Source organism: Motacilla alba, chromosome 15 (genome assembly GCF_015832195.1).
Source record: "Motacilla alba alba isolate MOTALB_02 chromosome 15, Motacilla_alba_V1.0_pri, whole genome shotgun sequence".
In the NCBI taxonomy this organism is placed as follows: domain Eukaryota; kingdom Metazoa; phylum Chordata; class Aves; order Passeriformes; family Motacillidae; genus Motacilla; species Motacilla alba.
This window is the reverse complement of record NC_052030.1, coordinates 9651636-9679621: the sequence shown is the minus strand read 5'-3', so window position 1 is coordinate 9679621 and position 27986 is coordinate 9651636. Positions and strand designations below refer to the sequence as shown.

General features: G+C 60.2%; 2 protein-coding genes across 3 annotated transcripts in view; one reads left to right on the top strand and one right to left on the bottom strand.

The window, feature by feature from the left end:
- FAM222A (family with sequence similarity 222 member A) overlaps positions 1–14628 on the top strand; it is a 29636-nt gene extending 15008 nt beyond the window's left edge. For both annotated transcript variants that reach the window (XM_038152632.1, XM_038152631.1), the window contains exons 2-3: positions 824–942; positions 12000–14628. In XM_038152632.1, the coding sequence (XP_038008560.1) occupies positions 861–942; positions 12000–13207 (1290 nt within the window). In that variant the 5' untranslated portion in view covers positions 824–860 and the 3' untranslated portion in view covers positions 13208–14628. The remainder of the gene's footprint in view (positions 1–823; positions 943–11999) is intronic.
- Positions 14629–18592: 3964 nt separating this feature from the next.
- On the bottom strand, positions 18593–27980 carry TRPV4 (transient receptor potential cation channel subfamily V member 4). Its single transcript, XM_038152922.1, has 16 exons — positions 25639–27980; positions 25101–25543; positions 23798–23970; positions 23483–23635; positions 23208–23348; positions 22809–23107; positions 22184–22363; positions 21941–22099; positions 21735–21827; positions 21498–21571; positions 21247–21412; positions 20981–21047; positions 20453–20766; positions 20194–20321; positions 19873–19994; positions 18593–19737 (listed from the first exon to the last, which is right to left on the bottom strand). Exons 2-16 carry the CDS (start codon positions 25463–25465, stop codon positions 19595–19597), a joined length of 2577 nt encoding a protein of 858 aa, XP_038008850.1. The 5' UTR covers positions 25466–25543; positions 25639–27980; the 3' UTR covers positions 18593–19594.
- Positions 27981–27986: the final 6 nt, after the last annotated feature.

Here is a 27986-nt window from a genome sequence, read left to right as displayed (position 1 = left end):
GAGGCCACCGCATCACTCCCCTGCACGCTGGTGCCAGCACTGGGACATGTGGGAAACACCCTGGATGGCTGCAGGAGGGCACGATTCCCCCACAATGGAGAAGATGGAGTGATGTACCCAGCGGTGACACCCGTCCATGATGTCCAGTTGTGACCCCCAGCCATCCATGAACGCTCAGCCGGAGAGCAACGGCGCAGGAGCTGAGACGCTGGCGGATGGGCACCACGCCTGCTTTTCTGCTGCTGCTGCCCACGTCTCCCTGCCCTCTCCGTGTGGGAATATCACTCCCTGTGCCAGCTGGAGCAGTGGGAGGGTGTCAGCAGCAACTGGTTATAACTCAGGGCCCCGGCGGCGGCTGGGGAAGGATGTACAGTGAGCAGCACCGTGGTGACGACGACTTTGGCCTGACCCCTCCAGCTTTTGTCGAGCAGATTTTGATGCCAGCTGGGAGCTGGCGACAGATCCCAGAACCCCTGAGTGGGATGTTAACACTGTCTTTCCCCAGCCTTGGCCGGGGTCACTCCGTGCCAGGAGGCAGCGGCTGGCACGCCGGCGGAGCGGTCTGGCACCGCCGCGGCGCCCCGGCTGCGCCGCATTCCCGGCGGGAAGGGCGGAAAGCTCTGCAGGGAGCGCAGATCACCCGCTGAGACCCTCATATTTATTTTATATACATCCCTATTCATTCCAGGCTTTCAGAGTTAGTTGTTTGTCTCCAGAGGAGTGAAGGCACTGAGTGCCGGGGAGCTCCTGCCGGGGGTGGTGGCAGGGGGTGGTGGCAGGGGGTGGCAGGTCCCTGGCTCACCGTGTGTCTCCTCTCTCACAGGGCACGGGGCGGCAACGCCCGCAGGGAAGCCCGGACCATGCTGGCCTGCCTGCAGAGGACCCAGAACCCCCCAGCCCAGCACCTCCCCTGCCCCAACAAGGCACTGGAGCCACGCAAGTGTAAGTGCCCAGGGGCGGGTGCCCGCTTTGATGCTGTTTCCCTTATTGAAAAAGACATTTATTTAACCGATAATTAAAAAGAGCAGGAGAAGCGGAGAGGAGTGGGGGAGGAAGGAGCCAAGATAAGCAAATTAAATTGGGTTCTGTGGTTGATAAGTCCAACTTCAGCAAATGTTGCAGGGCTGCCTGGGAAGCGTGGCGGCAGCAGAGGATGGTGCAGTCAGCCCCCCAAACCTCCCCGGCCCTTCCCCCCCTAATTACTTTCCCCATTTGTGCTGCAGCTCGCCTTCCCCAGGAGCTGGCCTTTCAGATAAGCTGTAAACTAGTTACATTAAAATGGGATCCAAAAGGTCACTCCAGCAAAGCACCTGTCTCTCCCAGCCTTTGTCTCTCAATCCAAACCGTGATTAAATGTATATTTAATGAGCCTGCTTTAGGCAGGCGTGTTGACCTCCCCGGCTGGGAAAGACGCATTAAGATTCTCAAGTGATGAATGTGTGTTTTAAAGAGGGGAGTGGATATTTTTCTGCTGGTCTCAGTTGGATTTTTAAACATTGCCGGCTGAAGACAAATCAGCTGCTAAAGCTCTGCTTGTTAGGCTGTGACAGCCCCCGGGTGTTTGTTTAATGAGCTGGATTTTCCTCTAGATGTTTTTTTCCCCCTCTACCTGGGCACTCTGAGCAGCCAGGTGAGCTGGGCATGGGGTTTGGGCAAGCTGGGCATGGATTTTGGACGATGCTCAGCCTCTCTGGGGATTTCCAGCATTGCTTCAGCATTGCGCTGCCAGCCAGGAGGGTTATGTAGCCCTTAAAACTTAAATTTATCCCTTATCCCTTAAAACTTTATCCCTTGAAACTTAAAATGTTCATGGCCGTGGACAGGGCTTGAACAAATGTGCCTGGCCATGGTAGGGGGGGGGAAGTGGGTGATCTTTAAGGTCATTTCCAACACAAACCATTCCATGATTTTTTGTGTGAAGCTCCCCAGTGGCCAGCACAGGGAGTAGGACACCCAGAGCAGAGGTGGGGTTTTGGGCACCCAGGTGTCACAGCGCAGCTGGCACTGCACTGGAGCATGCAGTGCCTCCCAGGGCTCCTCCTTATTGGTGTCTGGAAGGAAAAAGGATGCTGCTCTTGTAAAATTATTTGTAATCCATCACGCCCGAGCATTGCGGCAGCACAGGGCTGGCAAGAGGTGTCCTGGAGCACCTCATTGCCATGGAATAATGAGCTCAGCCATGCCCACATGGTCTGAGACCCACGGGCAGGATGAGCCTGACAGGGTTTTCTGGAGGGGGGAGATGTTCAGCATTGAGAATCTGTGTGAGCTCGTTGTGATCCTGAGGTCAGGATGCACCTGCTGGTCCCCACAGCATTCCCAACAGAGCTAGGGACCATCTCAGCTCTTGGAACAAAGCCCAGAGGCACCTTCCTGCTGGGGATGCTGGTGCTTTCTAGCGTTTCCCACCCTGCCATAGGAGCTGAAATAAGGAGGGTTTGGGAAGCAGGGGCCCTTATGTGGTGTCACAAACAGTGCCATGGGTGTGAGAGAAGCTCTTGGATACAGCTGCCTGTGTCCTGGGAGGGTCCCATCCCCAGGGTCCCGGTGCTCCTGGAGTTGTTCCAGTGGGATGAAGACAGAGTTTTGACCCCACCCCAGACCTGGCAGCGTGGGGTACCCAGGAGACAGAGTTTTTGACTGGTCTCACCCCATCCCTCGGGCAGGACCGTGCTTCCCTGAGATCTCCAAGAGACTTGTGTCCCCCGGGGTGGGTGGCAGCAGCCAAGCTGCTGCCCAGACCCCCACGCTGCACTCACCACCGGCTGCCACCAGCCAGGTCACCTTAATCAAAGTTTAGCTGCCCGTATGTTTCCGCTCATTATGGGCAAATCCGGCACGTCTCGCTCCTCTCTGCCTCCTGCCAGCGCAAATTAAATTGCAGGTGACATCCAGGGCCACGCATCTGGCTTGGAATACAATTTTCCCTTCCTTATTTATGGCACCTGTGGGAAGCAGGGTGGAGGGGCTGGGAGCAGGCACGGGGCCGAGCTCCTGCTGCCAGCGGAGCGCCCGCGCGGGGAATCGGCACGGAGAGCGCGCTCTTCAAACCAGGCGCAATTTAGAAGTGCCTCTGATTACTTAATTTGCTCCTGAGTATCCCAGTAATTATCTTTATGGGTCTTATTTCTGTCCTCTGGCATTGTTTCTGTCGATATTAAATGAGTCTGGCTCTCGGCACATTGGCCGTCTGGCCCGGCACCACTGTGAAATCCTATTATCCTGCCCGCGCCGCTGATTAATTTTGGGATTAATTTCACGTAAAAGGTGAGCTGACTCATTTTCCTGCCCATGCAGGGAGCTGCTGGCGCCTTCACCCCCCGGTTCTGCCGCTGGCCTTTCCTGCTGATTGTTGTCCCCTCATCTCTCTGCCCCCCACATCGGTGTGGCTGCATCCCAGCGGGCCCAGAGCATCCCACAAAATCCATCCTGACAGAGCTGGAGGTGACTTTGCTGCTGCTGCCAGCGGTGTCCCCAAGGCTGTTCTGTAGGAACCAGCCTGGCATGCCCTGAGGAGGATGCAGGAAGGTGCCAGAGCCCTTCCAGCCCTGCCTGTGCCTCCCTCCTCCAACAGAGGAGCAGGAGCCTGCAGAGCAGCAGCATCCTCAGGAAAATATCACGTCCAATTAACTCCAGCAGCCTGGTCCCTTTTGATTTTATCCGGGGCGCATTACAGGAATCCTGAGCTTTATTTAAATTATAAATCAAATAATGCCCCTCTCAGCTTGGCCAAACTCTGTGCTGCTCCCACTCTCAGCAGTCACGGAGCAGCGGATGGTATTTAATGAAATGTTATTTTCCGTGTGCCCTCCTCCAGCCAGCCTGGGGCTGGGAGTGTGGCAGGGAGCAGGATGTGTGTCCCCCGAAAGGGCTGGGAGCCATGGGGAGTTCACAGAGGTGAACCTCGTGAGCATCCTCCGTGGCCCACAGGGAAGATGGAGAGGGGTTATTTACAAGACTGTGGAATGGCAGGATGAGTGGGAATGGCCTCACACTAGCAGAGGGAAGGGATAGATGGATTTTAGGAAAAAATTCTTCCTTGTGAGGGAGGCGAGGCCCTGGCACAGATTGCCCAGAGAAGCTGGGGCTGCCCCATCCCTGGAAGTGTCCCAGGCCAGGTTGGATGGGGTTTGGAGCTGAGATAGTGGGAAGTGTCCCTGCCCATGGCAGGGGGTGGCACTGGATGAGCTTTAAGGTCCCTGCAACCCAAACCAGCTGGGGATTCTTTCACCATTCACATCCTCCATGCCGGGGGTCCCATGGGAGCTGTCACCTCGGCCCCACGGGGACAGTGTGATAAATGGCTCTTTGAGGGTGGCACAAACCCTCCCGGGGCCCATCTGAGTATTTAAACACTAACGAGGGGATGCTCCTAATGAGAGGTGATGGCCAGGGCTCCCTGCCAAGGACTCAGCTCCAGGGTCACCCACAGCTCTCCCTGCACCTGTGGGGACTCTCATCAGTGACAAACCAGTTAATTGCACACGGGATGAGGCCCCATTTAATGGCCTCTCCTTACCCAATTCTGCTTGTTCCAAGGGCATTTCCATTAAAGTGGCTGCAGCGAGGCTTTGCTTTTGTACACACCCATAAAATATCATTTTAATTTCATGAGGGGTTACACATGAGTGAAGTAAGATTAATTCTTTCATTTTCAGTTTCTGGAAGGGATCGGTTAATGATGGTTCTGTGTATTTATATACGTGCCATAAAAAGGAGTTCAATTAACTGCTGGGCCCAAAATGTGCTGTTGACTTGCACTTTCCCTGCCAGGAATTGCTGCAAAAACACTTTTCCATTGGTCATGTGTGGAGGGTGAGGTGGGGCTGCTCAGTGCCCATCTCCTGCCAGGTCAGAGCCCTGGATTTGGGGTGGCCTTGGCTGGTAATGGTGCAGCGCACGAGGAGGTTTGGTTTGTGTCCAAACTTCCCAGGATTGTGATGGTCCATTGGCCACAGAGCAGGTTCCTGGGCATGAGCAGACCCCAGGATGGGGCACCCTGCTTTGGAGGTGCCCACCCTGCTCCCCTTGGCAGATACAGAACCTATGTCTTAAATAAATTAAAATATGAATTGGCTGTGGATGAGTGAGTGAGCAGAGGGGCTGGGGCCAGCTGGGATGAGCTGCAGAGCCAACAGAGGTGCTGGGGTCCCCTCCTGGTGCCGGGGTCCCTTGGAGGCTCTGTGGTGAAATGGCATCAGGATGGCATCAGAGCTTCTGAAAGGTGGCACTGGGACAGCACCGGTATGGCATTGGGGTGGCAGTTGTGTTGGGTGGCCTCAGGGTGCCTTTGGAGTGGCTTTTTAGGGCTCTGTTGGCTTCAGATGGGTGGCACTGGGGTGGCACTTGTGCTGGGGTGCCCTCAGGGCTGTGCTTGGGCAGCGTTGGGTGACACAGGTGACATTAGGGCAGTATTGTGGCAGCATCATGGTGGTGCTGAGGTGGCACTTGAGTGTCGTGAGGGTGGCATCAGGACAGCATTTGGGTGGCATTGGGGTAGCATCAGGATGGCACTGGGCTGACAGTGAGACAGCATCAGGATGGCTTTGGGTTGACAACAGTGGGACAGCATCAGGATGGCTTTGGGGTGATGACAGTGGGACAGCATCAGGATGGCTTTGGGGTGGCACCAGGGCGTCCTCGCGCAGTGGCACGGTGGCTGTGGTGGCACAGAGCACGGTGCCTGTGCCGGGCTAATACCTCGTGGAGGAGACAAATGGGAAGTGACACGTGTGTGTGTAGACGGGTATTTGTGGTGACGCTTTGACTGCAGATAATAAAGTGCTCGCCCCGAGGTGATCCAATTCAGCAGCCGCCTCGGCAGAGCCGCGCGCGACGAGGGGGAGAAGAAAGGGGAGGAAGAAAGGCCCGTCTGAAATGACATGTCAGCCTAAAAAGGGAACGTGTTAACGGATGAATATCTGGGGACGGCGAGCCCAGCGCTTCCCTTTGTGCTTTGTCATGAATTTTGTTGTCTTTGCAGATTCCGGCGCTGCCGCGCGGGGTTTGCCACCTACGGTTATTCAGATGGATTTCTCCCGCTATTATTGCTGTAGTTGGTTTAATTTAAGCCCCCGGAGCCAGGGAGGGTTTGTCTCGGCTCCTGGCACCGGGGACGCTCCACGCCGGGGCCGGGGGGTCCCGCAGAGGGGGCTGTGCCGTGGGGACACAGCGGTTTTGGGGACAGCGCGGGTCACGGGTGGTGCCGTCCCTTCAGTGGTGGGGAGGGCAGGCAGGGACCCCCACGGCATCGGCGGCCTCTGCGCCACCCATCCTGGGGACATTGTCAGCACTCTGCGCCACCCATCCTGGGGACACTGTCACCATAGAAACCGCTGCTCACGCGGGCTGGGAGGGCCGGGGGACGTGGCAGCCGCCCAACGCGCCCGGAGCGGGGGGCACGGTGCCCGCAGCCCCCCTGCCTGGCAGCACCCAAAAACCACGTGGCTGCTCCCCCCGTGCACCCCCCGTGCCCACCCATTGGGCACCCCGCTCTGGGCAGGGCAGCATCCCCCGGCCACCCCCCAGCTCCATCTGGGACCCCCTGGAATCTGCCCTGCCCTTGGCTGAGGTCACTGGCTCCGTGTGCCAGCTGTGCCAGGCTCTGCCCTCCAGGGCTGCCAGATCCTGCCAGGCAGCTTTGCTACTTGGGGCACAGGCCCAAAACTTGAAGGACTGTCTTGATTTGTTAAATGTAGCAGCTTTTGTTTGTTTTCTTGCAAGTGTTTTCCAAATATTGAGGTTTCTTCCAAGTGTTTTGCAAATATTTAGGGTTTAGCTTTTACAAAATCTGTTCCCAGCGTGGCAGGCAGAGAAAAAGGGGATTTTTGATGCTTTTTGAAGCTTTGAAGGCATTGGGATCGCCTTGCTGCGAGGGGAACAGGCATCCTGGTCCCAAAGCTGGGGACGAGCTCTCTGCTCTCACAGAATTTAATTCATTTGGAGGCTGCAGCACTATTATTTTTTAATAAGAGCCATTGGCACGGCTGCTCAGGTCCCCAGTGTGCTCCTGCCTCGCTCCCCTTCCCACCCCTCCTGCCCCTGTGCCAATTAAAAATCCTGCCTAATTGCTGCCCTTCTGCCCTGCCAGCTCAGAGAGGCCGGGCAGGAACACACCAGGAGCTCAGGGCTGGAAGTGCCAGTGCTATTCTGGAAGCGGGGCAGGGCAGGACAGGGATGGAGGGTGAGGATGAGCAGGGAGGGTGAGGTTGGGTAGGATGCTCAGGACCCCAGGAAAATGCCCCTTCCCAGGCTGAATGTGGCAATGGGACCTCGTGAAGACAGAGCTGGGGCAGACGCTTCCCTTGAGCTGCTTTTTTGGGGTCGAGCCCTCCATTGCAGCTTTTTTCCCATCTGAAAAAGGGGTGAGAAGCCTTTTCCTTTGGGACCACGGGGAAGGCCAGGCCCATCCCCTGCTCAGCGAAGCTTCCAGCCAGCCACACGTCGCCTTCGGCAGCTTTATAAAGATTGCCTGCCGAGATTACTTCTTTCATTTATTGCAAAATATTGTAGCGCCTTCGATGGGTAAAAATAAGGATTGTCCCATCTTATCTCGGAAGGAATGGGGGGAGGGAGGGAGCAGCACGTGTCTCTCGTGCTGCTGTTAACCAGTGAGGTGCCATGTCCTGCCGCATTCCCTTTCAGCTTCTCCCTGAGGATCCTTGCTCAGGGCTGTGGTGCTGCTGGTGCTGATCCCCGAATTGTTCCTTCTGTGCACCCAAACATCCTGCTCCCCATCCCCTTCCCGAGCTGCCAGGCAGTGCAGCTCATGGACTGGAAGTTAAAGGCACAAATTGCTGGTGCCCGTGCTCATCCTCCTCCAGGGAAGAGGGAGCCCAGCCAGGGATGTTGTTCCAGCCCAGGCACCTGGGCTGTGGGAGCAGAGTGGAGCTTCCTTCTGTGTGCTGTGTCCATCCTTCCCTTCCTGGTCCAGAGCATCCTTCCCAGGATTGGGCGTCCTTCCTGGTCCTGGGCATCATTCCTCTCCTTCCTGCTCCTGGGCATCCTTCCTGGTGCCATTTTGATCCCTCAACTTCTTTAGCCAAGCAGACCCTGCTTAGCTTCCCTTTCCCTCCTTTCTTCCCATCTTTGTTTTTTTCCCTAGACCTTGTGGGCTGTGGCTGTAGCCAGGCTTGGTGTGGGGGTCCCTGGGGACACCAGGGGTCAGAGGAATGCAGGGGATGCAAGGAATACTGTGCATGGGGGGCTTTGGGAGATGCAGGGAATGCTGGATGTGTGGGGAATGTGGGGGATGTGAGTGATGCTAGCAGGTGGGCACATTTGAGGAGGTTTTGGGAGGGGTTTCTCCCACCCTTCCTGCAGCCATCCCTGGTTCCTGTGGGACATTTTGCCTCATCCTGCTGCTCTGGGCTCAGCAGGGCTGGAGCTCCCTTCTCCATAAACCGGAGATTTATCCCAGACCGTGGCCCCAGCGGGGCCTGGGATTTACATCTGTGTCTGGGACTGGGTTTGGTGGCCAATTTGCTGAAGTAAAAAGTTGTTTAGCTGGAGGCGTAATCTCATAAGCCCGTGCTGCCATTAGCTGGGGTCTCCTCGCTGCCTGGCTTTCCAATAATGCTCCAAGCAGAAGCTCAGAGTAATATAAAAAGCCATCGGATTATTACTGCGGGCGATGCATTTTCCATTTACAGTAATAAAATACTGAAGAAACAAAACAATTTAAAATTCCAATAAAATTCAAACCAAATCTTTGGCTGCTGAGCAGATTCAATTATTTAGCCGTTATTGAGTGCAGGCTGGAAAAATAGAGCAGGTCAGGGAGGGAGGGGGAGCTGGGGGGTGCCGGATGCATCCCATGGGAATGCCAGTGAGGAGGGAGGGAGCTGGGAGGCAGGGAAACATCTGGGAGGAGGGGCCGGCTGCTGGCAGTGCCCGGGCTGGGTTTAGGGATGGTAAGTGGTGGTGGTGGCTGTGCCAGCAGCTGGGGGATCTGCCATGCATCCCAGGCTGGGAATTCAGGAGGACAGGGACAAGGAGCACAAGCAGAGAGCGGCTGTGTCAGGGCTGGCTCTGATGCTCCAGGAACAGGAGGAGAGGGACATGGAGGACAAGCAGCAAGTGGCAGTGTTAGGGCTGGCTCTGATGCTCCAGGTTCAGGAGGAGAGGGACATGGAGCACAAACAGCAAGTGGCAGTGTCGGGGCTGTCTGTGATGCTCAAGGTTCAGGATAGAGGGACACGGAGCACAGTGAGTGGCAGTGTCAGGGCTGGCTGCAATGCTCTAGGTTCAGGAGGACAAGGACACGGAGCACAGTGAGCGGCTGTGTCAGGGCTGGCTCTGATGGTACAGGAGGAGAGGGACATGGAGGACAAGCAGCAAGTGGCAGTGTCGGGGCTGGCTCCGATGCTCCAGGTTCAGGAGGAGAGGGACACGGAGCACAGTGAGCAGCTGTGTCAGGGCTGGCTGCAATGCTCCAGGTTCAGAAGGAGATGGACACGGAGGACAAGCAGCAAGTGGCAGTGTCGGGGCTGGCTGTGATGCTCGAGGTTCAGGAGGAGAGGGACATGGAGGACAAACAGCAAGTGGCAGTGTCGGGGCTGGCTCTGATGCTCCAGGTTCAGGAGGAGATGGACGCAGAGCACAAGCAGCAAGTAGCAGTGTCGGGGCTGGCTGCAATGCTCTAGGTTCAGTAGGACAGGGATACGGAGCACAGTGAGCAGCTGTGTCAGGGCTGGCTGCAGTGCTCGAGGTTCAGGATAGAGGGACACGGAGGACAAGCAGCAAGTGGCAGTGTCGGGGCCGGCTGCGCCCGCCGGTGCCACGGTGGCTCGGGCGAGTTTGCATCTCACAGCAATTACAGCCCGCTGGAAAAGCAGTAATTACTGCGGAGAGCAGCAGCCCCGCCGCCGCCGGGAGAGCGGCTCTCTGTAATTTTCCCGGCGGGGGTGCGGTGCGTCACCCTGAGATGTGACAACACACCGAATTGGTGGCTTGTCACATCCAACGCAGCTGGGGCAAAGAGGCGACAAAGGCTGCTCCGGGCACGCGCCGGGGCTGGCGGGTGGCAGTGCCCTCGGCCAGGCTCGGATCCCCGGGCTTGTCCCGTGGCACAGGGCCAGCCCTAAAGTGTCACCTGCAGCCCCAGTGCTTGAGGACAGGGTTTTGGTTATCCCCATCAGGGAACCGTGGTGCCCACAGGTGACACCACCTCCTTCCCTCCCTCCTGCAACGGCCCCTTGGATTTTTAATATTTTTTCCTCGGAAAGGAGCATTTCCACGGTATGGGCTCATTAGGGATTCTGCAAGTGTCACCAGCTAATTAGTGTCATGTTAATTGAGTATTCACGATGCTGCCACCTCCAAGGACAGTGGTGCTGGCATGAAGGGGAATGCAGATGCGTGTGCTGTGCCGTTCCGTGCCGTGCCATTCCGTGCCGTGCCTCTGGGCAGAGGGGTCCCGTTCTCAGCCCCCTGCACCCACTGGCTCGGGGGTGCCCGTGCCCAGCAGAGCCCACCGTGCCCCCTCAGTGTGCCCTCACTGCCCTGCTGGCTCTGCAGGAGCTTCCCAGAGGCCGGAGGTTCAGTGCTTGGGATGTCCTGGTGCCACACGTCCTCACGTGTCCTGCCAGAGGGAGCCGCTGGTGCTGTTCCTCCTGTGTTCCAACAGCTCCTCTAAATCCTCCTCAAAGGCGCTGGTTTTAATTGGCTTACTACACTCGTTAATAACAATGTCTATTTAAGACACCTGTAAAAAGCCCATAACATCAGCTTAATGGGAGCAATGGCTGGCGCAGGCGCTGCGTCCTGCCTGGGCAATCCCTGCCCTGATGGAGAGCACGGGGAGCACGGAGAGTGGCCATGGATGGAGAGCATGGAGAGCAGCCACAGCCTCGCTGCTGCGTGCCCCCTCTGCTGCTGGGAGCAGGGGTGATGTGGACAGTCACAGATTCCCTCTTGCTCAATCCTGGTTTTAGCCAAAGCCTGATTCACCCGAGCGTGTCACAGCCATGGGAATGTCACTCAGAGTGGAGCTGGGACAGGAAATCCTCTCACAGGGAATGTGGAATGTACCCAGAGGTGCAGCTCTTCCGTGGTGATTTGCCACGCAGGATGTGGTGGCATCGGGGGTTGCTGATGCTGGTGGCATCAGGAGCAGAGTGCTCTAGGTACTACTGGGGGGCTGAACTGCCCCCAAACGGCCTCCCAAAACCCCCCAGTTTTACCATCTCTCCCTTGCAAAACCTTCCTCTGGGCAGGCACCAGGTCTGGTAGACATCCCTTGGCAGGGCTGGGAATTTTGGGAGTCAGCTGGGAACCAACCATCATTCCCTTGTTCCAACGTGTACGTGCACGTGCCTGCGTGTGTGTGTGTGTGTGTGAGTGTGTGTGGAGATTTTAAACACCTAATTTATTCCATCTATTAGATAGATTTTGTAGATTTAATCATTTTCACAGTTGGTGGCTCATTGGATACTCAAGATAAACTCCAAATGAAAGTATAATGGGAACGACAAATGAGTTTTCACACCAGAATGGCAGAAACTTGCTCAGGAAAGAGTTTGAAAGGAACAAAACTATATACATATATAATTTTTTTTTCTGCAGTGGCTTTTGCTGACTCCAGTAGGTTACCACAGTTAATTTCACCAGTTTTGTTCATCTGTAAAATTGCATAAAAGTGACATTTTTGTGCTCATTATAGGAACTGCTGATTTATGGCTGGTAAATGCAATGCTTTTCCATTTTTGGTGAGGTTCTCGTAGCAGCGCAAAGCACCCATGAAATTGCTTGTATAATGTAGTTTAAATCCAATCTCAGAGAAAGATTCCCCCGTTGGGTAAAGTGACATTTCCATTCTCCACACCGAGTTTATTTTAGGCCACTTACAAGTGACTCCCATCAGCGGGAGGGGACAGCTCGGTGCCGTGACCTGGTTTCTGCCGGGAGCGGGTGGGATCCGGCTGGGGGAGGACGGCGCTGGGCCACTGGGTCCCCTCATCCTGGTGGCACTGGATTCACCCCGAGCTTTGCTCCCGCAGGCGAGACAGCCCCCATGCATTCCCCGCGCTACCCCAGCCCCGCCGAGCTGGACGCCTACGCACAGAAGGTGGCCAACAGCCCGCTGACCATCAAGATCTTCCCCACCAACATCAGGGTCCCCCAGCACAAGCACCTTAACCGGACGGTGAACGGCTACGACACCACGGGGCAGAGGTACAGCCCCTACCCCCTGCACGCCGGCGGCTACCAGGGGCTGCTGGCCATCGTCAAAGCCTCCGGCAAAAGCGTGGTGAAGAACTCGGAGGGGAAGCGGACTAAGCTCTCGCCCGCCCAGGTGGGCGTCGCTCCCTACCCCGCCTCAAGCACTTTAGCTCAAGGTCCCTCCTGCGCCGGGCAGCTGAGCTACCACGGCGGCCAGAAGCAGCTGGAGGGTCCCGTGCCCCCCAACGTGACGGTGGCGGCCTCGGTGCTGCCGCTGGCGGGCAGGAGCCTGGCCCTGCCGCCCTCCAACCTGCCCTCCATCCAGAGCATCATCTACCAGATCAATCAGCAGTGCCAGGCGCAGGGTGCCCAGCCCGGCTGCCCGGCCGTCGTGGCCGCCCACCCCAGCCCCGCCAAGCACGGCGCCTTCGGCCCCGGCTACGGCGGCACCGTCCTGCCCGAGTGCCGCAAGGGCGCCGAGCTGCCGCTGGGCTCCAACCCGGCCGCCGCCCTGGGACCCAAGGCGGGCGTTTACCCCGAGGGCATGGACTACCTGGTGTGGCAGCAGAAGCAGCAGCAGCAGCACCTGCGAATGTACAGCGGGGGCAGCGGCGGCGGGGGGGCTCTCAGCAAGTCCCCCGAGACGTGCGCGGGCGCCTCGCGGCCCTACGGCCTGGGCGGCGCCGCCGACAAGGTGAGCTCGTCCCCCTTGAACTGCATGCACGGCAACTTCGCGGTGGGGCAGTACTTCGCTCCCCCCTGGAACAGCATCCTGGTGACCCCCAACAGCGACTGTTACAACCCGCCGGAGCTGGGGGCCGCGCCCCGCGAGCTGGGGGTGCCCCCGGCCGAGGGGCTGCCCAGCAAGACCCTCTGCAATACCTCCATCCTCAGCAGCAGCCTCCAGTCCCTGGAGTATCTCATCAACGACATCCACCCGCCCTGCATCAAGGAGCAGATGCTGGGCAAGGGCTACGAGACCGTGTCTGTGCCAAGGCTCTTGGACCACCAGCACGCCCACATCCGCCTGCCCGTCTACAGATAAGGGACCGATGCTGCTCTTCCCAAACCCAGGGCGAGGACTTTGGCGCGAGCTGCGGGTAGCGGACCGCGGCAGCGAGGGCGGGGGACGGGGAGGGGGACGCGGGGTCGGCTGCCGGAAGGGCTCCCGGGACGCTGGCATTGCACCGGGGTCCCCAGACTGGACACACCCGCGACCCGCTGGAAGCCGAGGCCGAAGGACCGCTTGTCTATATAGCTCAGAAATCATTTTATCTCCACGAATGTGAACAGGGAATTGCTACGAGTTGCTGCTATCCAGGGAGGGGAGGCTCTGCTGTGCTGGCGGTGCCCAGAGCGGGGCAGAGCCCGGTGCCGTGGCCGGCCGGGAGGCTCCAGGGTGGGTCCCAGCCCGGTGTGTGGCTCCGTGGTGGCCAGTGCTGACCTGGCAGCTGTCCAGGAGGCTCCACAGTGGCCGGTCCTGGCACGGCAGTGGCCGGGAGGCTCCGTAGTGGCCAGTGCCAGCCTAGTGGTGGCCGGTGCCAGCCCGGCGTGTGGCCGGTGCGTGGCCGCAGGGAGCTGGCGCCTGACCTGTAGCTGAAGTCCGTAACTTGCACTGCTTTGATTAAAGCTAATAACTGGGGACAGTCTGGAGGCTATTTAAGAAAAAACACTTGAAAACTTGAACAGATTTTTTTTTTTTTAATTTTGTTTGGTTTGTTTGTTTTTTTTTTTTTAAGTTGACTAGGCTGTACATCTACGTGTTGGCTGCTACAGAGTCTCCTCTCCCACCCCTCTTCCTCCTCATCCTCCTCCTCTCGCCCGGCCCAACAGTGGCCACGGCTCCTATTCCCACTCAGCCAGGAGGTTTGGGACCCCCTCAGCCCCTCTCTCCTGGGAACCCCCGGCTCTCACACTTCCAGGCTGTTTTATTTCCCCCCTTACTGTCAGTTCTACCTTGGTTCTGGGTCACGGTACTGGGGCGCTCACATACCTCCTTTTTTTTCTCTTTTTTTTTTTTTTTTTAAAGAAAAAAACCCAGACAAATCCAAAATTATTACGGTCTGTTATTCACTCTGTGTAATACTGTGTTTAATAGATTTGTTCATTTACAAAAGGCTCCTCACCATGAAATACAAAGTGTTTTGATGTTTAAAGGTAAAAGAAGAATAATATCCCGATGAAACCCAAGGCGATTGTGCTCGGAAAAGAGGTACTGTATCCCTGAAAGCCTGTTCAAGCACTAAGTGCATTTACAAATCTCTGAGAATGTTTTTTTTTTATACTAAAATTGACCATTATATTCTACTGTGAGAAGTGCTGGCTGCACTATATTGTTTTAAAAATGAGAAAACAAAATGAAAAAAAAAGAAAAAAGAAAGAAAAAAAAAAAAAAACCAACACAAAACCCGCAAGCCGTGTGTCCGGATGGTGTTTTTCCCAAAGTAAAACCAGGATCTCGCTGGATGTGTGCTCTGGAGTCTCTTTGCTTTGCTGTGGCCTCCCCCAGAGCTGGGACACCCCCCTGCTCCCAGAGATTTTTAGGGCACGGAGGAGCACCTATAAATAACCTGTTAACGATGCTGAGCCATTAATCCCGCACCAGCCTCTACCTCACACCCAAGGGGTGGCACATGGGACAAATCCCTGGGATCTGGGATTAGGGCTGTGGCCTCACGTGCACCCGGGGGACACCCGTCCCTCGTGGGGCAGCGGGTGCCAGGGTCAGGCAGCACGTCCCCATCCTGTCACCGGCGCAGGGGGTGGCATCTCCGCTGCCATCCCTCACTCCTGTTACCCACTGGGTTTCCATTGCAGGGCCATTCCTGGTGCCCAGCTGAGGTGGGGGCTCTCTGATGGCCCTAAATCCGACCCTGCTGCTCTGCCCGGCAGCTGCAATCGCAGCAGGATGATGGGACTGAATCCCAAATTGCTCCCGGCTGTGGATGAATCTCCCCGGCCTCCGTGTCCCGTGGTGGGACACACGGTGTGGCCTTGTCCCAGCCAGAGAGGGGACTGAGGGTGGCAGAGGCTCAGCTGCCTTCTGTGCATGACCAAGAGGGTACAGGGGTGGGATGGGATGGGATGGGATGGGATGGGATGGGATGGGATGGGATGTGAAGGGAACCAATGGGAACTGATGGGAACTGATGAGGATGGGATGGGAATGAGGATGGGGATGGGATAAGGGTGGTGATGGGATGGGATGGGATGGGATGGGATGGGATGGGATGGGATGGGATGGGATGGGATGGGATGGGATGGGAATGAGGATGGGGATGGGGATGGGGATGGGGATGGGGATGGGGATGGGATAAGGGTGGTGATGCGATGGGATGAGATGGGATAGGGGTGTCGGCAGGACAGGGATGAAGATGGGAATGAGATGGAGACAGGGATGTGGATAGGATGGGATAAGAATGGGGAAGGGTTGAGGATGGGGACAGGGATGAGAACAGGATGGGGATGGGATGGGATGGGATGGGATGGGATGGGATGGGATGGGATGGGATGGGATGGGATGGGATGGGATGGGATGGGATGGGATGGGATGGGATGGGATGGGATGGGATAGGATGGGATGGGATGGGATGGGGACCGATGGGATGGGATGGGATGAGGATGATGATGGGGATGGGTTGAGGATGGGATGAGGAATGGAGACAGGGATGTGGATAGGATGGGATAAGAATGGGGAAGGGGATGAAGATGGCGATGGGGTGGATGGGATCAAGGACAGGTGCGGTGATGGGGACACAGCCACGTTCCTGGAGCTGCCCCGTGGCCGTGGCTGAGGCCGGGGCTGGCAGCTCCATTTGTCTCCTTTGCTCACTCACCACAAGGGCACGTGTGGCTCCGCCGGTATTTATGGCACACCGGGAGGGGACCTCTCTGTCACCGGCAGTGTGCAGCGTGACAGCCGATCCGGGGAACAAAGAGAAATTGGGACAAAAGGAAATTTTCTCAGAGGTTAACATTACTGATGGGGGGGTGCCACTGCCTGCCTGTGCGTTAAAATTATTCCGTCTGGAGGAAGATCTCTGCTCAGATCTTTGTCATTAAAAAGATGCCACATCAAAGGAATGTGAGGCTGCAGCGCGGCGGGGCTGCTGGCGGGTCCCTCTGTGCAGGGCAGCCCCTCCTTGGGGACCCCCTGCACCAAAGGGGGGCTCTACAAAGGCTGGGGTGCACGGAGCCGTGCTGGGGGCTCCAGGAGAAACTTTGCTCCGTCAGTGGTGCCCGTGGGAGGAGGATTCATTAGCGCTGCCTCCATCAGATTTCCCAGCTCGCCATAAATCAGGGCGAGCGGCTGGGAGCAACGGCGCGATCCATCTTGCAGGTCTCCAAGTCATTATATTTCATTAGGAGGTGTGCGGGGGTTTTTATTATTTAGCAGGTTAATTCTCCCCTCAGATCGCTCCTTGGGAGGAGGATTTCGCTGGGGAGGCTTCAAGTGTGGAACGCAAAATAAAGGGATTCCTCCTTGGTGGGCACCTGCTGCAGTGCCAGCTCTGGCAGGTGCAGGTGAGCACAGGGGGACCCAAAATGTGCACAGACACTGGTGAGAGATGGGGCAAGGACACCCGAGGTGCATCCCAGCACCGAGGATGAAGACACCACAGCCCATTGCCCTTCCATTCCGGGGGGTGCAGCACCCACGAGTGCTGTGGGAACACACTGAGGGAAACGATGCTGCTTCTGGCCTACAAATACCTTTCTATTCCAATTGTACCCGTGACAATACCAACAATAACACAAATTTCCAAAGCAGGTGTGCATGAGGCTGGTATTAAACTTAGCGGCCGCCTTTGCTGTTTGGGAGCGAGGAGGAGAGACAGGCAGTATAAATTGCACGGCTGCAAAAGGACTTAAAAAAACCCCATCTCTCATTTTGATTGATATTAGCTTCACAAATTAAGCTTTAGATTTATCTAAAAATAAATTTGCTTCCACGCTCCGCATTCTGGGTGACAAGTGCTTTTCTCTTCCCTTTGTTGGGTTTGTCATCTCTGGCAGGGCGGCGCGGGGAGGGGCGGGAGGGGGCTGGGGCCAAGCACCCCCCGTTCACCGGCCCCCGTCACCACAGCTGAGGGTGAAACAGCTCCAGGCTTGGTGGGGCAGGGGGTAGAAGGACCAAAGTCAATCCCTGAAGGTGGCAGAGATGTGTTGGGATGTCACCATGGTGGCTGTGGTGGCCCTGTCCTCACAGAGCCACTGTGGGGTGCAGAGTGATGGTGCAGGGGCTTGGTGACAGCTGTCCTTCCCACACCCCGAATCTTTTTAGAGCTCGCTGATATGTGGCCTCTTGGCTTCGTGGCCTCCAGGTCTGCACGGGAGGGGAGAAAATTGGCTTATGTCTCATTTTACTGGAAAATCCCATCTCTGGTGCTGCAGCCGGGGGCAGCCACGGCGCTGAGCCCGTCTCTGTCTGCGCCCTGCTCCAGGGCTCCCCAGCCACCACACACGGCCCAGCCAGGACTGCCCACTGTGGACCTGTGGCCACCCAGTCGGGTGAAAGCCAAGTTTATTGTTTCCACCCAAGAGGCAGCCTGGAAGCAGAGCAGCTCAGCTCCTCATTCGATTATGAAGCAGGAGCCGCCACCTCCGCCTCTCCCAGGGAGCGATAATGAAACATATTCATCCCTCACCCTGGGGAAATACTTAAACCACAATATGAGAGATGTATGTAAATCACATTTAAACGGAGACGGTGCCGCTAACGCTGACGGCGACTCATCACGTTGGAAGATGAAGTGTCCCCTCTGCTGCTAAAGCGTTTGCTGAGAGAGCTGGGCCATCCCCAGCAGCGTGGCCAGGGTCTCCGTCGGTGCCACCGTGTCACCATGCCACTGGTGCCCACCCAAAGCGCTTCTTCACACCCTCACGATGCCCAGCTGTTAAAGGAACGCTCACCACTGCAGCTGGGGAGGATGAGGAGGACAGGAACGACAGAGGGGTGACGGATGGGATGGGCTGAGGATGGGAATGGGATGGGGATCCATGGGGATGGGCTAGGGAGGGGCGGGGATGGGGTATGGATGCTGTGGGGATGCGGAGAGCCGGTTTGCCAAGGCCAGGCAGCGGCCCCGGCCCTGCGCTCGGGGTGCGGGGTCAGCCCGGGCCGGGCCGGGCCCGCATCGCGCGGTGTGTGCTGCCCTCCAGTGGGGCGACCGAGCACCGCATCCCTGCCTGCTCCTGAGCATCGTAACCGTGCACCGCATCCCTGCACCGCATCCCTGCCCGCACCTGAGCATCGTAACCGTGCACCGCATCCCTGCCCCGCATCCCTGCCCGCACCTGAGCATCGTAACCGTGCACCGCATCCTTGCACTGCATTCCTGCCTGCACCTGAGCATCGTAACCGTGCCCCGCATCCCTGCACCCACCAGAGCATCGCAACCGTGCACCGCATCCCTGCCTGCCCCTGAGCATCGTAACCGTGCACCGCATCCCTGCACCCACCTGTGCATCGTATCCATGTGCCACACATGCACATTGCATCCGTGTGTCACACCTGTACATCATATCCCTGCACCGCACCTGTGCATCATATCCCTGTATCACACCTGTGCATCGTATCCATGTGTCACACCTGAGCATTGTGTCCATGTGTCACACCTGCACATTGCATCCATGGGTCACACCTGTGCATCCTCATATGCCTGTATCAGCCCTGTGTGGAAGATGAAGTGTCCCCTCTGCTGCTAAAGCGTTTGTTCATGAAGAAGTGCCCAGGTGTGAACTCCTTCTTCATAGATGGCTCCTTCCAGCTGCTCTGTATCACCCCTGTGCATCATATCCCTGTACCCCACCTGTGCATCGTATCCCTGCATCACCCCTGTGCATCATAACCGTGCACGGCCCCCGTGCATCATCACACCCCTGTGCGCCCCGGCCCTGCGCCACACCTGAGCTCAGCGCGATGTGTGACCGTGCCCAAAGGCACGGCACGGCCTGGCACGGTTTGGCTTGGTTAGCACGGCCGGGGAGCGAGCAGCTCCTCCATCCTGTCCCTCCCCGAGCTCTGCCGGCAGCCTGGCTGCGCCGTGCGGAGTCACCCAGCGCCGGGGGGAGGCGGCGGTGGCGGGTCAGTCTTTATTACTAAATAAATAAACGTATAAATCTTGTGCAAAACTCTGTGGCAAAACCATCGGCCTCGGCGGGGGCCGCGCTCCCACCCCGGGACTCCGGGCACGGCGCGGCCACGGCCCCGGCACGGCGAAGAGGAGCGGCGGCGCTCGCCGGTGAGAGCCGAGACCGCGGGCACGGCCGGGGCAGCGCCAGGCCCCCATCCGGGCGGGACAGCGGCTGCCGGAGGGGACAGAGGCTGCGCGAATCCCTGAGGAGCAGACAAGCACCATCCAGCTCAGTCGCGGTTCCGGAGCCGCTCCGGGGGCCCGGGCAGAGTCCATCGGCCGCCGGTGCCGCCGTGCTAGAGCGGGGAGCTCGGGGCGTGGCCGTGCCGCCGCTCCCGCGGCTCCGCTGTGCCCATGGTCCCCAGGGGCACCACCACCTCCTCCGGCGGGCAGCTCTTGTTCAGCTCCACCACGCGTGGCACCACCGTGGACCACCGATCTGCGGAGAGGGTGGGAGATGCGCAAAGCCGGGAGCCTGCGGCTGCTCGCCAGGCCCCCAGATCTGCTCCTGGGGCTCATCGGAGGCTGCAAGCAGCATCCCGGGGGATGTCCCAGCCCGCAGCAGGGCGCTCACCTCTTCGCAGCCGGCCCATGGTGTGGGAGAAGCCGTAGTACTGGTATGTGTCGCTCTTGCCCGGGTCCTCACTGATGATGCCCAGGTTCTGGTTCCAGTGGGACCAGTTCACCTCGTCCACCCTGTGGGGAAGGTCAGACCCGCAGGGGCTGCACGGAGCGCCCGGGAGCCGGGGCGGGACCTCCGGCACCCACCAGCAACGCCAGCCGCCTCCAGACCACCACAAAGCGCCCAGCAAATGAGTGCATGGTGCCAGCCCCCCAAAAATGGTGCTGGGAGAGGCTCAGCTGCTCCCCAGCCTCTGAGGGAGCCCACCTTTACCTGAAGCACCAGCGGCGGTCAGGGGTCCCGTCCGTGCCCTTCCCCACGGTGACCATCTCCCCCGAGCGGAAGGCTTTCCGCAGGAACACTGGGAAGGAGCGCTCGATGTCCAGGATGGTGGTGGCCCACTGCCAGGGACACCAGGGACTGCTTGAGCATGGAGGTGCCTTGCCCGTGGAGCTCGGGATGCCTCCATGCTGCAGCCCCCCAGGCACAGGCAGCTCCTGGAGCCCCCATCCCGCCACCCCCTGGGGGGTACCTGCAGCTTCCAGATGTGCTTGCTCTCCTTGGAGACTTGGCCCACGGTCTCGCCCATGAGGGCGATAAGCATGTTGAGGAGGAGCACAAAGGTGAGGATGATGTAGGTGACAAGGAGGATGATGAAGACGCCGGGGTACTTGGCGCTCTCGAGCATCTCCAGGTCGCCCATGCCGATGGTGAGCTTGAAGAGGTCGAGCAGGAAGGTGCTGAAGGTCTGGCTGTCCCGGCAGGATGGGTAGGTGGGCACTGTGCAGTTGGACTTCTCGCTGCAGGACTCACTGCTGGGGCACGGGTTGAGGAGGGACACCAGGGCTGCGGGAGAAGGGACAGGGACAGCGAGTCCGCAGGGGCAGTGGAAGGACAGGATCCACAACGGGCCCCAGGGTGGCTCCGTGCTGGCTGAGACCTTCTCCACCATGGGAGGAGGCAGAGGCTGAGCCTGTGGGCAGGTGGGATGGAGCTGGGGGTCTGCAGCCCCCTGCCCAGCCATGCTGAGCCACAGGGCTTGTCCCTCCCCAGGCATTACCTGAGGCATAGCCGATCATGAAGAGCAGGTAGACCAGGAGGAAGCGGAACAAGTCTTTGAAGAGGATCTGAAAGTCATGGAGAGCAGGGTGAGGTGCTCTGGATCACAGCATCATCACCAAGCTGTGCCACTGGCACAACTGGGCTGGGAGCAGGGCAGTGGAGAGCCACAGGAACCCTTCACAAAGCCTGGAGGGACCTCTTGAGGCTGCACTTCCACGGGAGGATCACCCCTGGAGAAGGACAAGACCCATGACCCCACCAGACCTTCTGGATCATGATGCTGTAGGTCCCTGTCAGCTTGAGCCCGCGGGTGAAGTACAGGGCGTTCATCCAGCCCAGGACCAGTGCAAAGACCATGACAGCCAGGTAGGCCTCGATGCCACCCAGGTACAGCCCCGCCGTGACAATCACCAGCACCGAGTAGATGAAGCTGGAGGAGAGTGGGGGTCAGACCCTGCAGCCACGAGCCTGGGGGGCACGGTGGCTCGTGGTGGCCCCGGGGGTTCCCCACGTACTAGAGCAGCTGGAAGGAGCCGTCTATGAAGAAGGAGTTCACACCTGGGCACTTCTTCATGAACAGGTCTTTAATCTGTGGGACAGAGGCAGAGGTTGGAGGCTCTCAAGTGGCAGGGTCCCCATGTCTGGGGCCACTTTGGCGGGGGTGGATGCCTCAGGGGACGGGGCTGTGCCCCCTGGAGACCCCAAAGAGTTCAGTGGTCCCACGGGAGGACCCCCTGCCTTGCCACACTGACGTTTGTGCAGAAGAAGAGGATTCCAGTGAGGAGGGTGATGATCTCCCCGGCCAGGCGCAGGTAGTCGGCGGTGCTGGTGTAGGGGTAGGGCGGCTGTGGGGAGAGGACAGAGCTGAGCTGCTCCCCCGTCCCCTGGCACAGGGCCCTGGCTGATGCCCCTGTGGGGCAGTGCAGGCTCGTGGGGCTGTGCCAGCCTGGGGACTCACGGGGCCTTCCATGGGGCGGTAGTAGGCAACGAGGGTGAAGATGATCATGGCGCTGAGGTAGGAGACCACGCTGATGTAGAAGGAGACAGCCCCAAACTTGCGCCACTTGTCCCTCAGCAGCTCATTGATGGGCTCCACGGCCAGCATCTCGTGCCGGTTCTGGTGGGACATGGGTGATGGCAGAGGGGACAGGGCCACCCAGTGCCCTCCAGACCCCTCCCAGTCCCCCCCAGCCCTGCACACCTCGATCTTGCTGTTGTAGACGAGGATCTCCAGCACGGACACCTCCTCCCCACAGGTGTCCAGCGAGGAGAGGTCATAGAGGGAGGAGTAGACGGGGCCGTAGGCCCAGTCCTTGAACTTCCTGGAGAGGTGCCGGGCGTCCTCATCCGTGATTTCCCTCCGGATGATGTGCTGGAAGATCTGCCAGAGAAGGGAGGGAGGGAGGACTGCTACCCACAGAACTGGCCCTACCTGCTTGGGGCACCCTGCCCTCCTCCCACCCCATCTTGGGTGCATCCCCAACCCCCTCCCTGCACCCCAGTGGGCTCAGGGTGCTCCCAGGTGCTGCTGGGGTGATGCAGGTGCTGTCGCAGCCCTGCAGGATGCAGCTTTTGCATTTCTGGTGACTCCCCTGCCTGCCCCACCAGAGGCCAAGGGCAGGTCAGCGGAGAAGATGGGCTGTGTGAGGGTCTGGAGTTAATTGGGAAAGGGCCAGAACGCAAAGGGGTGTTAATTAACCAGGTTAATTGGGCTGCACATCCAGGTTTCCACCAGCATCTGCAGAGAGAAGCTGTGCATGCACTGAGTGTGACAGGGCTCAGCAGGGACGCCAGGGAGGCGTCCCCAATACGGGGGGACACCGTACCCCGATCTTGCCGGTCTTGGCCGCCATCATGAGCGGGGAGAGGCCGTCGTTGTTGAGCAGAGCCTCCAGGTTGGTGTCGGGGAAGAGCTTGGCGCACTTGACGAGGAGCAGGTCGTACATCTTGGTGACAAACTTGGTGTTCTCGCGGGTGTTGTCGGCGATGGCCACCAGGGCGTGCAGCACGGTGTTGCCGCGGGAGTCCTGGCGCCGCAGGTCCGCCTGCTTGTGCCCGTTCTCCGTCAGGTAGTGCACGATGTGCGGCTGGTTGGTGCAGGCGGCCAGCGAGAGGGGCAGCTCACCTGCGGCGACAACACCGCGGCTCTTGTCACTCTTGTCACCCCTTCCCCGCTGCGGGGACACCTTTGGGGTGCAGCCCCCCCCGGGTCCCTCCCTGCTCACCGAAGTAGAAGTAGCCGCCCTCGCCCTTGGGCTGGAAGAAGCGGCCGCGGGCCTGGGCATGGACGTCTGCTCCCTTCTCCACCAGCAGCTCCACGTAGTGCTTGCAGCGGCGCTCGATGGCGATGTGCAGGGCCGTCTGACCTGCGCCACCACCGCCCGTCAGCCACCGCCGTGCCCCGCGACTTCCCCCGCGCCCTAGCCTTCCCAGGTCCCTTCTCCGGTCCCCGACACCCCAGTGTCCCCCATGCCCGGGCGGGTGGCCCCACGCCCCCCACCTCGGTAGTAGACGTCCCTGAAGGGCGAGTTGATGAACTCGCGCATGTTTCCCGTCTTCTCGGCGATGTCCAGCAGCACCGGGATGGTGTCGTTCTTGCCCCCGCTGAGGTTGAGCAGGGCTTTGGGCAGGCAGGTCTTTCCCGTGGAGGGCTCTGCGAGTGGAGGGTGCTGAGGGGGCGCCAGGGCAAGCCCCTCAGGGCAAACCGCCGGCTCCCCATGCCAGAGCTGCGCATCCCCATCCCTCAGGAACACAGGGATCGCCAGCGGTCCCAGCCCAGCCCTGGCAGCCAGGCAAAGAATAGCCAGCTCCTCACCTCGGAACTCCTCGTCCGTCAGGCGCTTCTTGTGGGTGAGCAGGAAGGAGAGGAGCCCCTCCAGGCCGGCCGGGGACCCTCGGGAGACGATGTCGAAGAGGATGGGTCTGTTGAAGACCTTGAGGACGGGGGGCGGGTCGGGAGCCGGCCCCTTTGCGGCGGGAGGCTGCTTCCTGCGGGAGAAACGCCGGCGCTGGGAACAGCAGCCGCTGCCTCGGCTTCCACCTGCGCGACGAGCTTGAGGGTGCTCAGCCACTGGGGACAGGCACGTGGGGACACCTCCCGGCCGGGGCCACCTGTGAGGCCAGGGCAGCCTCCCCATCCACAGCAGCCCGGTGCCTTTCCAGCTCCCACCCAGGTGCTGCAGCGCTTGGGGCCCCCGGCTGTGCCCCCCGCGAGGAACGGCCCGCGGGTTTGTCACGCTCCGGCGCCACGGGTGAAGCCAGACCGGTCGGAGCGGTCGGCAGCAGGGCGGGGGGATGGACCGGGGGCAGCTCCGGCAGGAATGGGGGCAGGACGTTTGGCGGCTGCCCCAGCCGGGGACTTCCAGTCTGAGAGCTCATGGGGCGTCCTGGCCCCCTCCACGGGAACATGCCGCTCTCCTAAGCCGGTTGCACCCCTGGGTGGGGACACTGGCGGGCCGCCCCAGGTGCCCGGCACAGAGGGGCATTGTGCGTCCGGCCGCGGGCTGCCCCCCCCCGGCTCCGGTTTCCTGGCGCGGGCAGGGTGGAGGCCCTCCTGAAAAGCCCTTTCATGCCGCAGCCAGACGGCAGCACCGGCCAGGGGAGCGGCCGGGCGCACAGAGCCTCTTTCATGGCGCCCGTCAGGGGGAAGGGGAGCGCGCTCCGGCCCCGCGGTACCGGGGGCTGCGGAGCCCCTCCACGGCACGGCACAGCCCAGCCACTGGGACTGACTGGGAGCTGCTCCCTGTGCGCGGCACCTCTGCCCAAAACACCCCAAAGTGCCGCTCGGAGGTCCGCCCACGTCCCCAGCCACTGAACATCCCCATCCCCACCGGGGTGTCCCCAGCTACTGAACATCCCCACGGGGGTGTCCCCAGCTGAACATCCCCATCCCCACCGGGGTGTCCCCAGCTACTGAACATCCCCACGGGGGTGTCCCCAGCTGAACATCCCCATCCCCACCGGGCTGTCCCCAGCCACTGAACATCCCCATCCCCGCCGGGATGTCCTCAGCTGAATGTCCTCATCCCCACCGGGGTGTCCTCAGCTGAACGTCCCCATCCCCGCCGGGGTGTCCCCACTCCCCGCCACACCGGGGGGCGCGGGAGTCCCGTACTCACTCCACGATCCTCCTGCGCCAGCGCTTGTTCTCGCTGGGGTGGTGGCGGTAGGTGCCGTAGTCGAACAGGGAGTCCATGGGGGCTTTCTTGGGCGTGGGGACCACGGGCGACTCGTAGATGGTGGCCTCCAGCAGCTCCATGGGCTTCGGGGCGCCTTTCCGAAAGGCCCCGTGGAATTTCATGCGGAGGTTTTGCTTTCCATCCCCGGCGCCGGGGGGACCCCGGGCTGCCTCGGCGGGGCTCGGGGTGTCCTCGCTCTCGAACAGGTTGGCCAGAGAGGAGAGCGGGAAGGATTCGTTCTGCAGGGAGCCGTCCTCCCCCGCGCCCTCCGCGGCATCGCGCGGGGCGTCTTCGCTGTCTGCCATGGTCCCTGCCCGGAGGGACGGGCACGACTGTCCTGCCTGGCTGGCTGTCTCCCGGCTCCTTCCACGAGAGCAGGAGACCTGGCAGAGGAAAACCCCTTGTCACCCCCAAAATACCCTCTTCCATCCTCTGCGCGGGGCTCGTAGCCCCGCGGCGGGACAGGTCCCACACCCACCCTGGCAGAGGTTGGGGCCGGCAGGACCGCTGTAGCGCAGAGTCTCCCGGACGGTCCCGCCTTGTCCCGGCTCTCCTCGGCAGCCACCTACCCGCAGCGGGGACCCCTCACGTCTGCGGGGGCCCCTCCGGCTGCGGCGCTGCCGCGCTGGGCGAGGGCGAGCCCGGCCCCGCTGCGGTCAGCCGGGGTGCAGCCCAGGACAGGGCACAGAGCAGACCCTGTGCGCTGCGATCTGCCGCCCAAGGAAAGAAAACATTCCTTGGGATACTCCCCACATCCAAGGAAGCGCCCAGGGAAGCGCCCAGAGGCAGCAGGAGCTGCCACCGCAGCGGGGCTGGGAGCGGGGCCAGGGCTGCTCCTGATGCTCCGCAAGCCGGGGGGGCTCGGTGGGACCCCGATCTGGGCACCGGGAGGGGACGGGCGCGGCCCGGGGGGGGCTGCAGCCCGCGGCAGGGCAGGAGCAGCGGCTGGGACAAGAAATTACGGGTTTAGGTTGCCCAGAGGGACGTGGAGATGAATGAGAGACGTGCCATCGGCGCGGCCAGCAGAGCACTGTACCGTGTCACCGCGTCCTGCCCGCCACGTCCGGGGCACGGACAGGTGACTGACCCCCGGCACTCCCCCAGCCCTGCTTTCCACCAAAACCCTCCGGAGAAACCCAGCAGCGTTAGGGCTCAGCCCGGCTCCTGCCCGCGGGGATCTCAGCCCTCCCGGGACAGAAAAAGCAGCGGGAAACGTGTCATTTTGTGCCGGGCTGCAGCTCTGTGCGACAAGCCACAGTGGCAGGCTGGGCCCTGGCGGGAGGGCAGCCCGGGCGGGGAAAGGGCTCGAATGAGGCAGAGGGGGCTGGCAGCCACGTGGTGCTCCCGTGGGCACGGGGGATGAGGGTGACAAACGGCCCCAAATCCTGCAGCGACAGGGAGGGGGCTCAGGCAAGTGATCCCTTCTCCCTGCCACCCTTGGGGACACCCAGCAGGGCTGGTGCAACCCCGAGGGACGCAGAGCTGACAGATTCTCCTCTTTGCTGACTTTCCTGCCATCCCCACCTCTGTAAGAAATTCCACAAGCACCTGCCAAAGCCCGCAGGTCCCACATCCCGACCCCATGCAAACAGGGGCCCTCATGGCCGGTTTGACCTTGGACCAGGGAGGAGAGGGAATTGCCAAGAACACGGACCCTGCGGGCTGGGAATGGGGACGGAGCACCTGACCTGCCCAAACTGTGCTGGGACCCGGGAAAGTGCAGCTTTAGGGAAAACCCGGACACAGCACAGGCTGTCCCACACCTGCTGTGCGAAGGGGACAGCTTGAAGCTTTTGTGGGAAATGAGGGACTCGGGGCTGGTGCCGTCAGCCCGGGTGCTGCCAGGAAAGGTGCTGTCACAGGGGTTTGATTTGGCCCCTTGGTTATTTGGGTTTGGATTTTTCAGACTTCCTCACCTCATGGAATAACTGAGTCAAGGCACAGCTCTCGCATCCAACACAAACCCCACCTGTGCTCCCACCTCTTCCCAGCATCCCACCAAGGTACCTCCCAGTTGGACCAGTGTCCCCAGCCAGTGCCCGCTCCTGCCCAGCAGGGCAGCACGGACGCTGTCACCAACACCGGGATGTGCGGGGACATCTGCGGGTGGGCGGCAGGGAGGGTCCCATGACATCAAAGGGTGATCCAGGGGGAGTGAATCACTGAAACCACAGCGGCTTCTACTCGGAAATGCTCATCCCCAGCGATGCAGCTGCTTCCCAAAATCATCCTCACTGCTGGGCCCGTGCTCACCTCGGCAACAGCCAGGAGCTGGGTGTGGGCAGCATGGGAGGTTCGGAGCCGGTGGAAGCCCCCTCCTCAAAGCTCCACCTGGGAACCCACCCGGCACCTCAATCTCAGATCATGAGTCCTCAGGCTGTCCAGACAGTGCCGGGGCATCCATGAGGGTCCACCTGGCCCTGCCCAGCTCAGCCCTCGACCCCGGCCTCACCTGGGGTCTCCATCGTGCCCCCCTCCCCGTGTGCTGCCCGGAGAGCCCCATCCTGCCCCAGTTTCCGTGTCCCCGCACCGGAGGCTCCATCCAGCCCCGGTGCCCGTGTCCCGGCCCGTCCCACTCCCGGTCGTGCCCCCCGCTGCCCGCTGCCCCGGTTCCGTACCGCCAAAGGTCCCGTGGAAAGTCCCGTAAGCTCCGGCGCCGCCGAGTCGCCCGGGGCCGGTCCCCAGAGCGGCCCCTCCCCGCCCCGGCCCCGGCTCCAGCGGCGGAGGCGCCACCGGGACCCGCCCTCGGGATCGGCCCCCGCCCGCCCCCGGGCAGTCTCCCGGGAGCAGCGGCCACAAAACAGCCCAGAAGGAACAGCCCCAAAA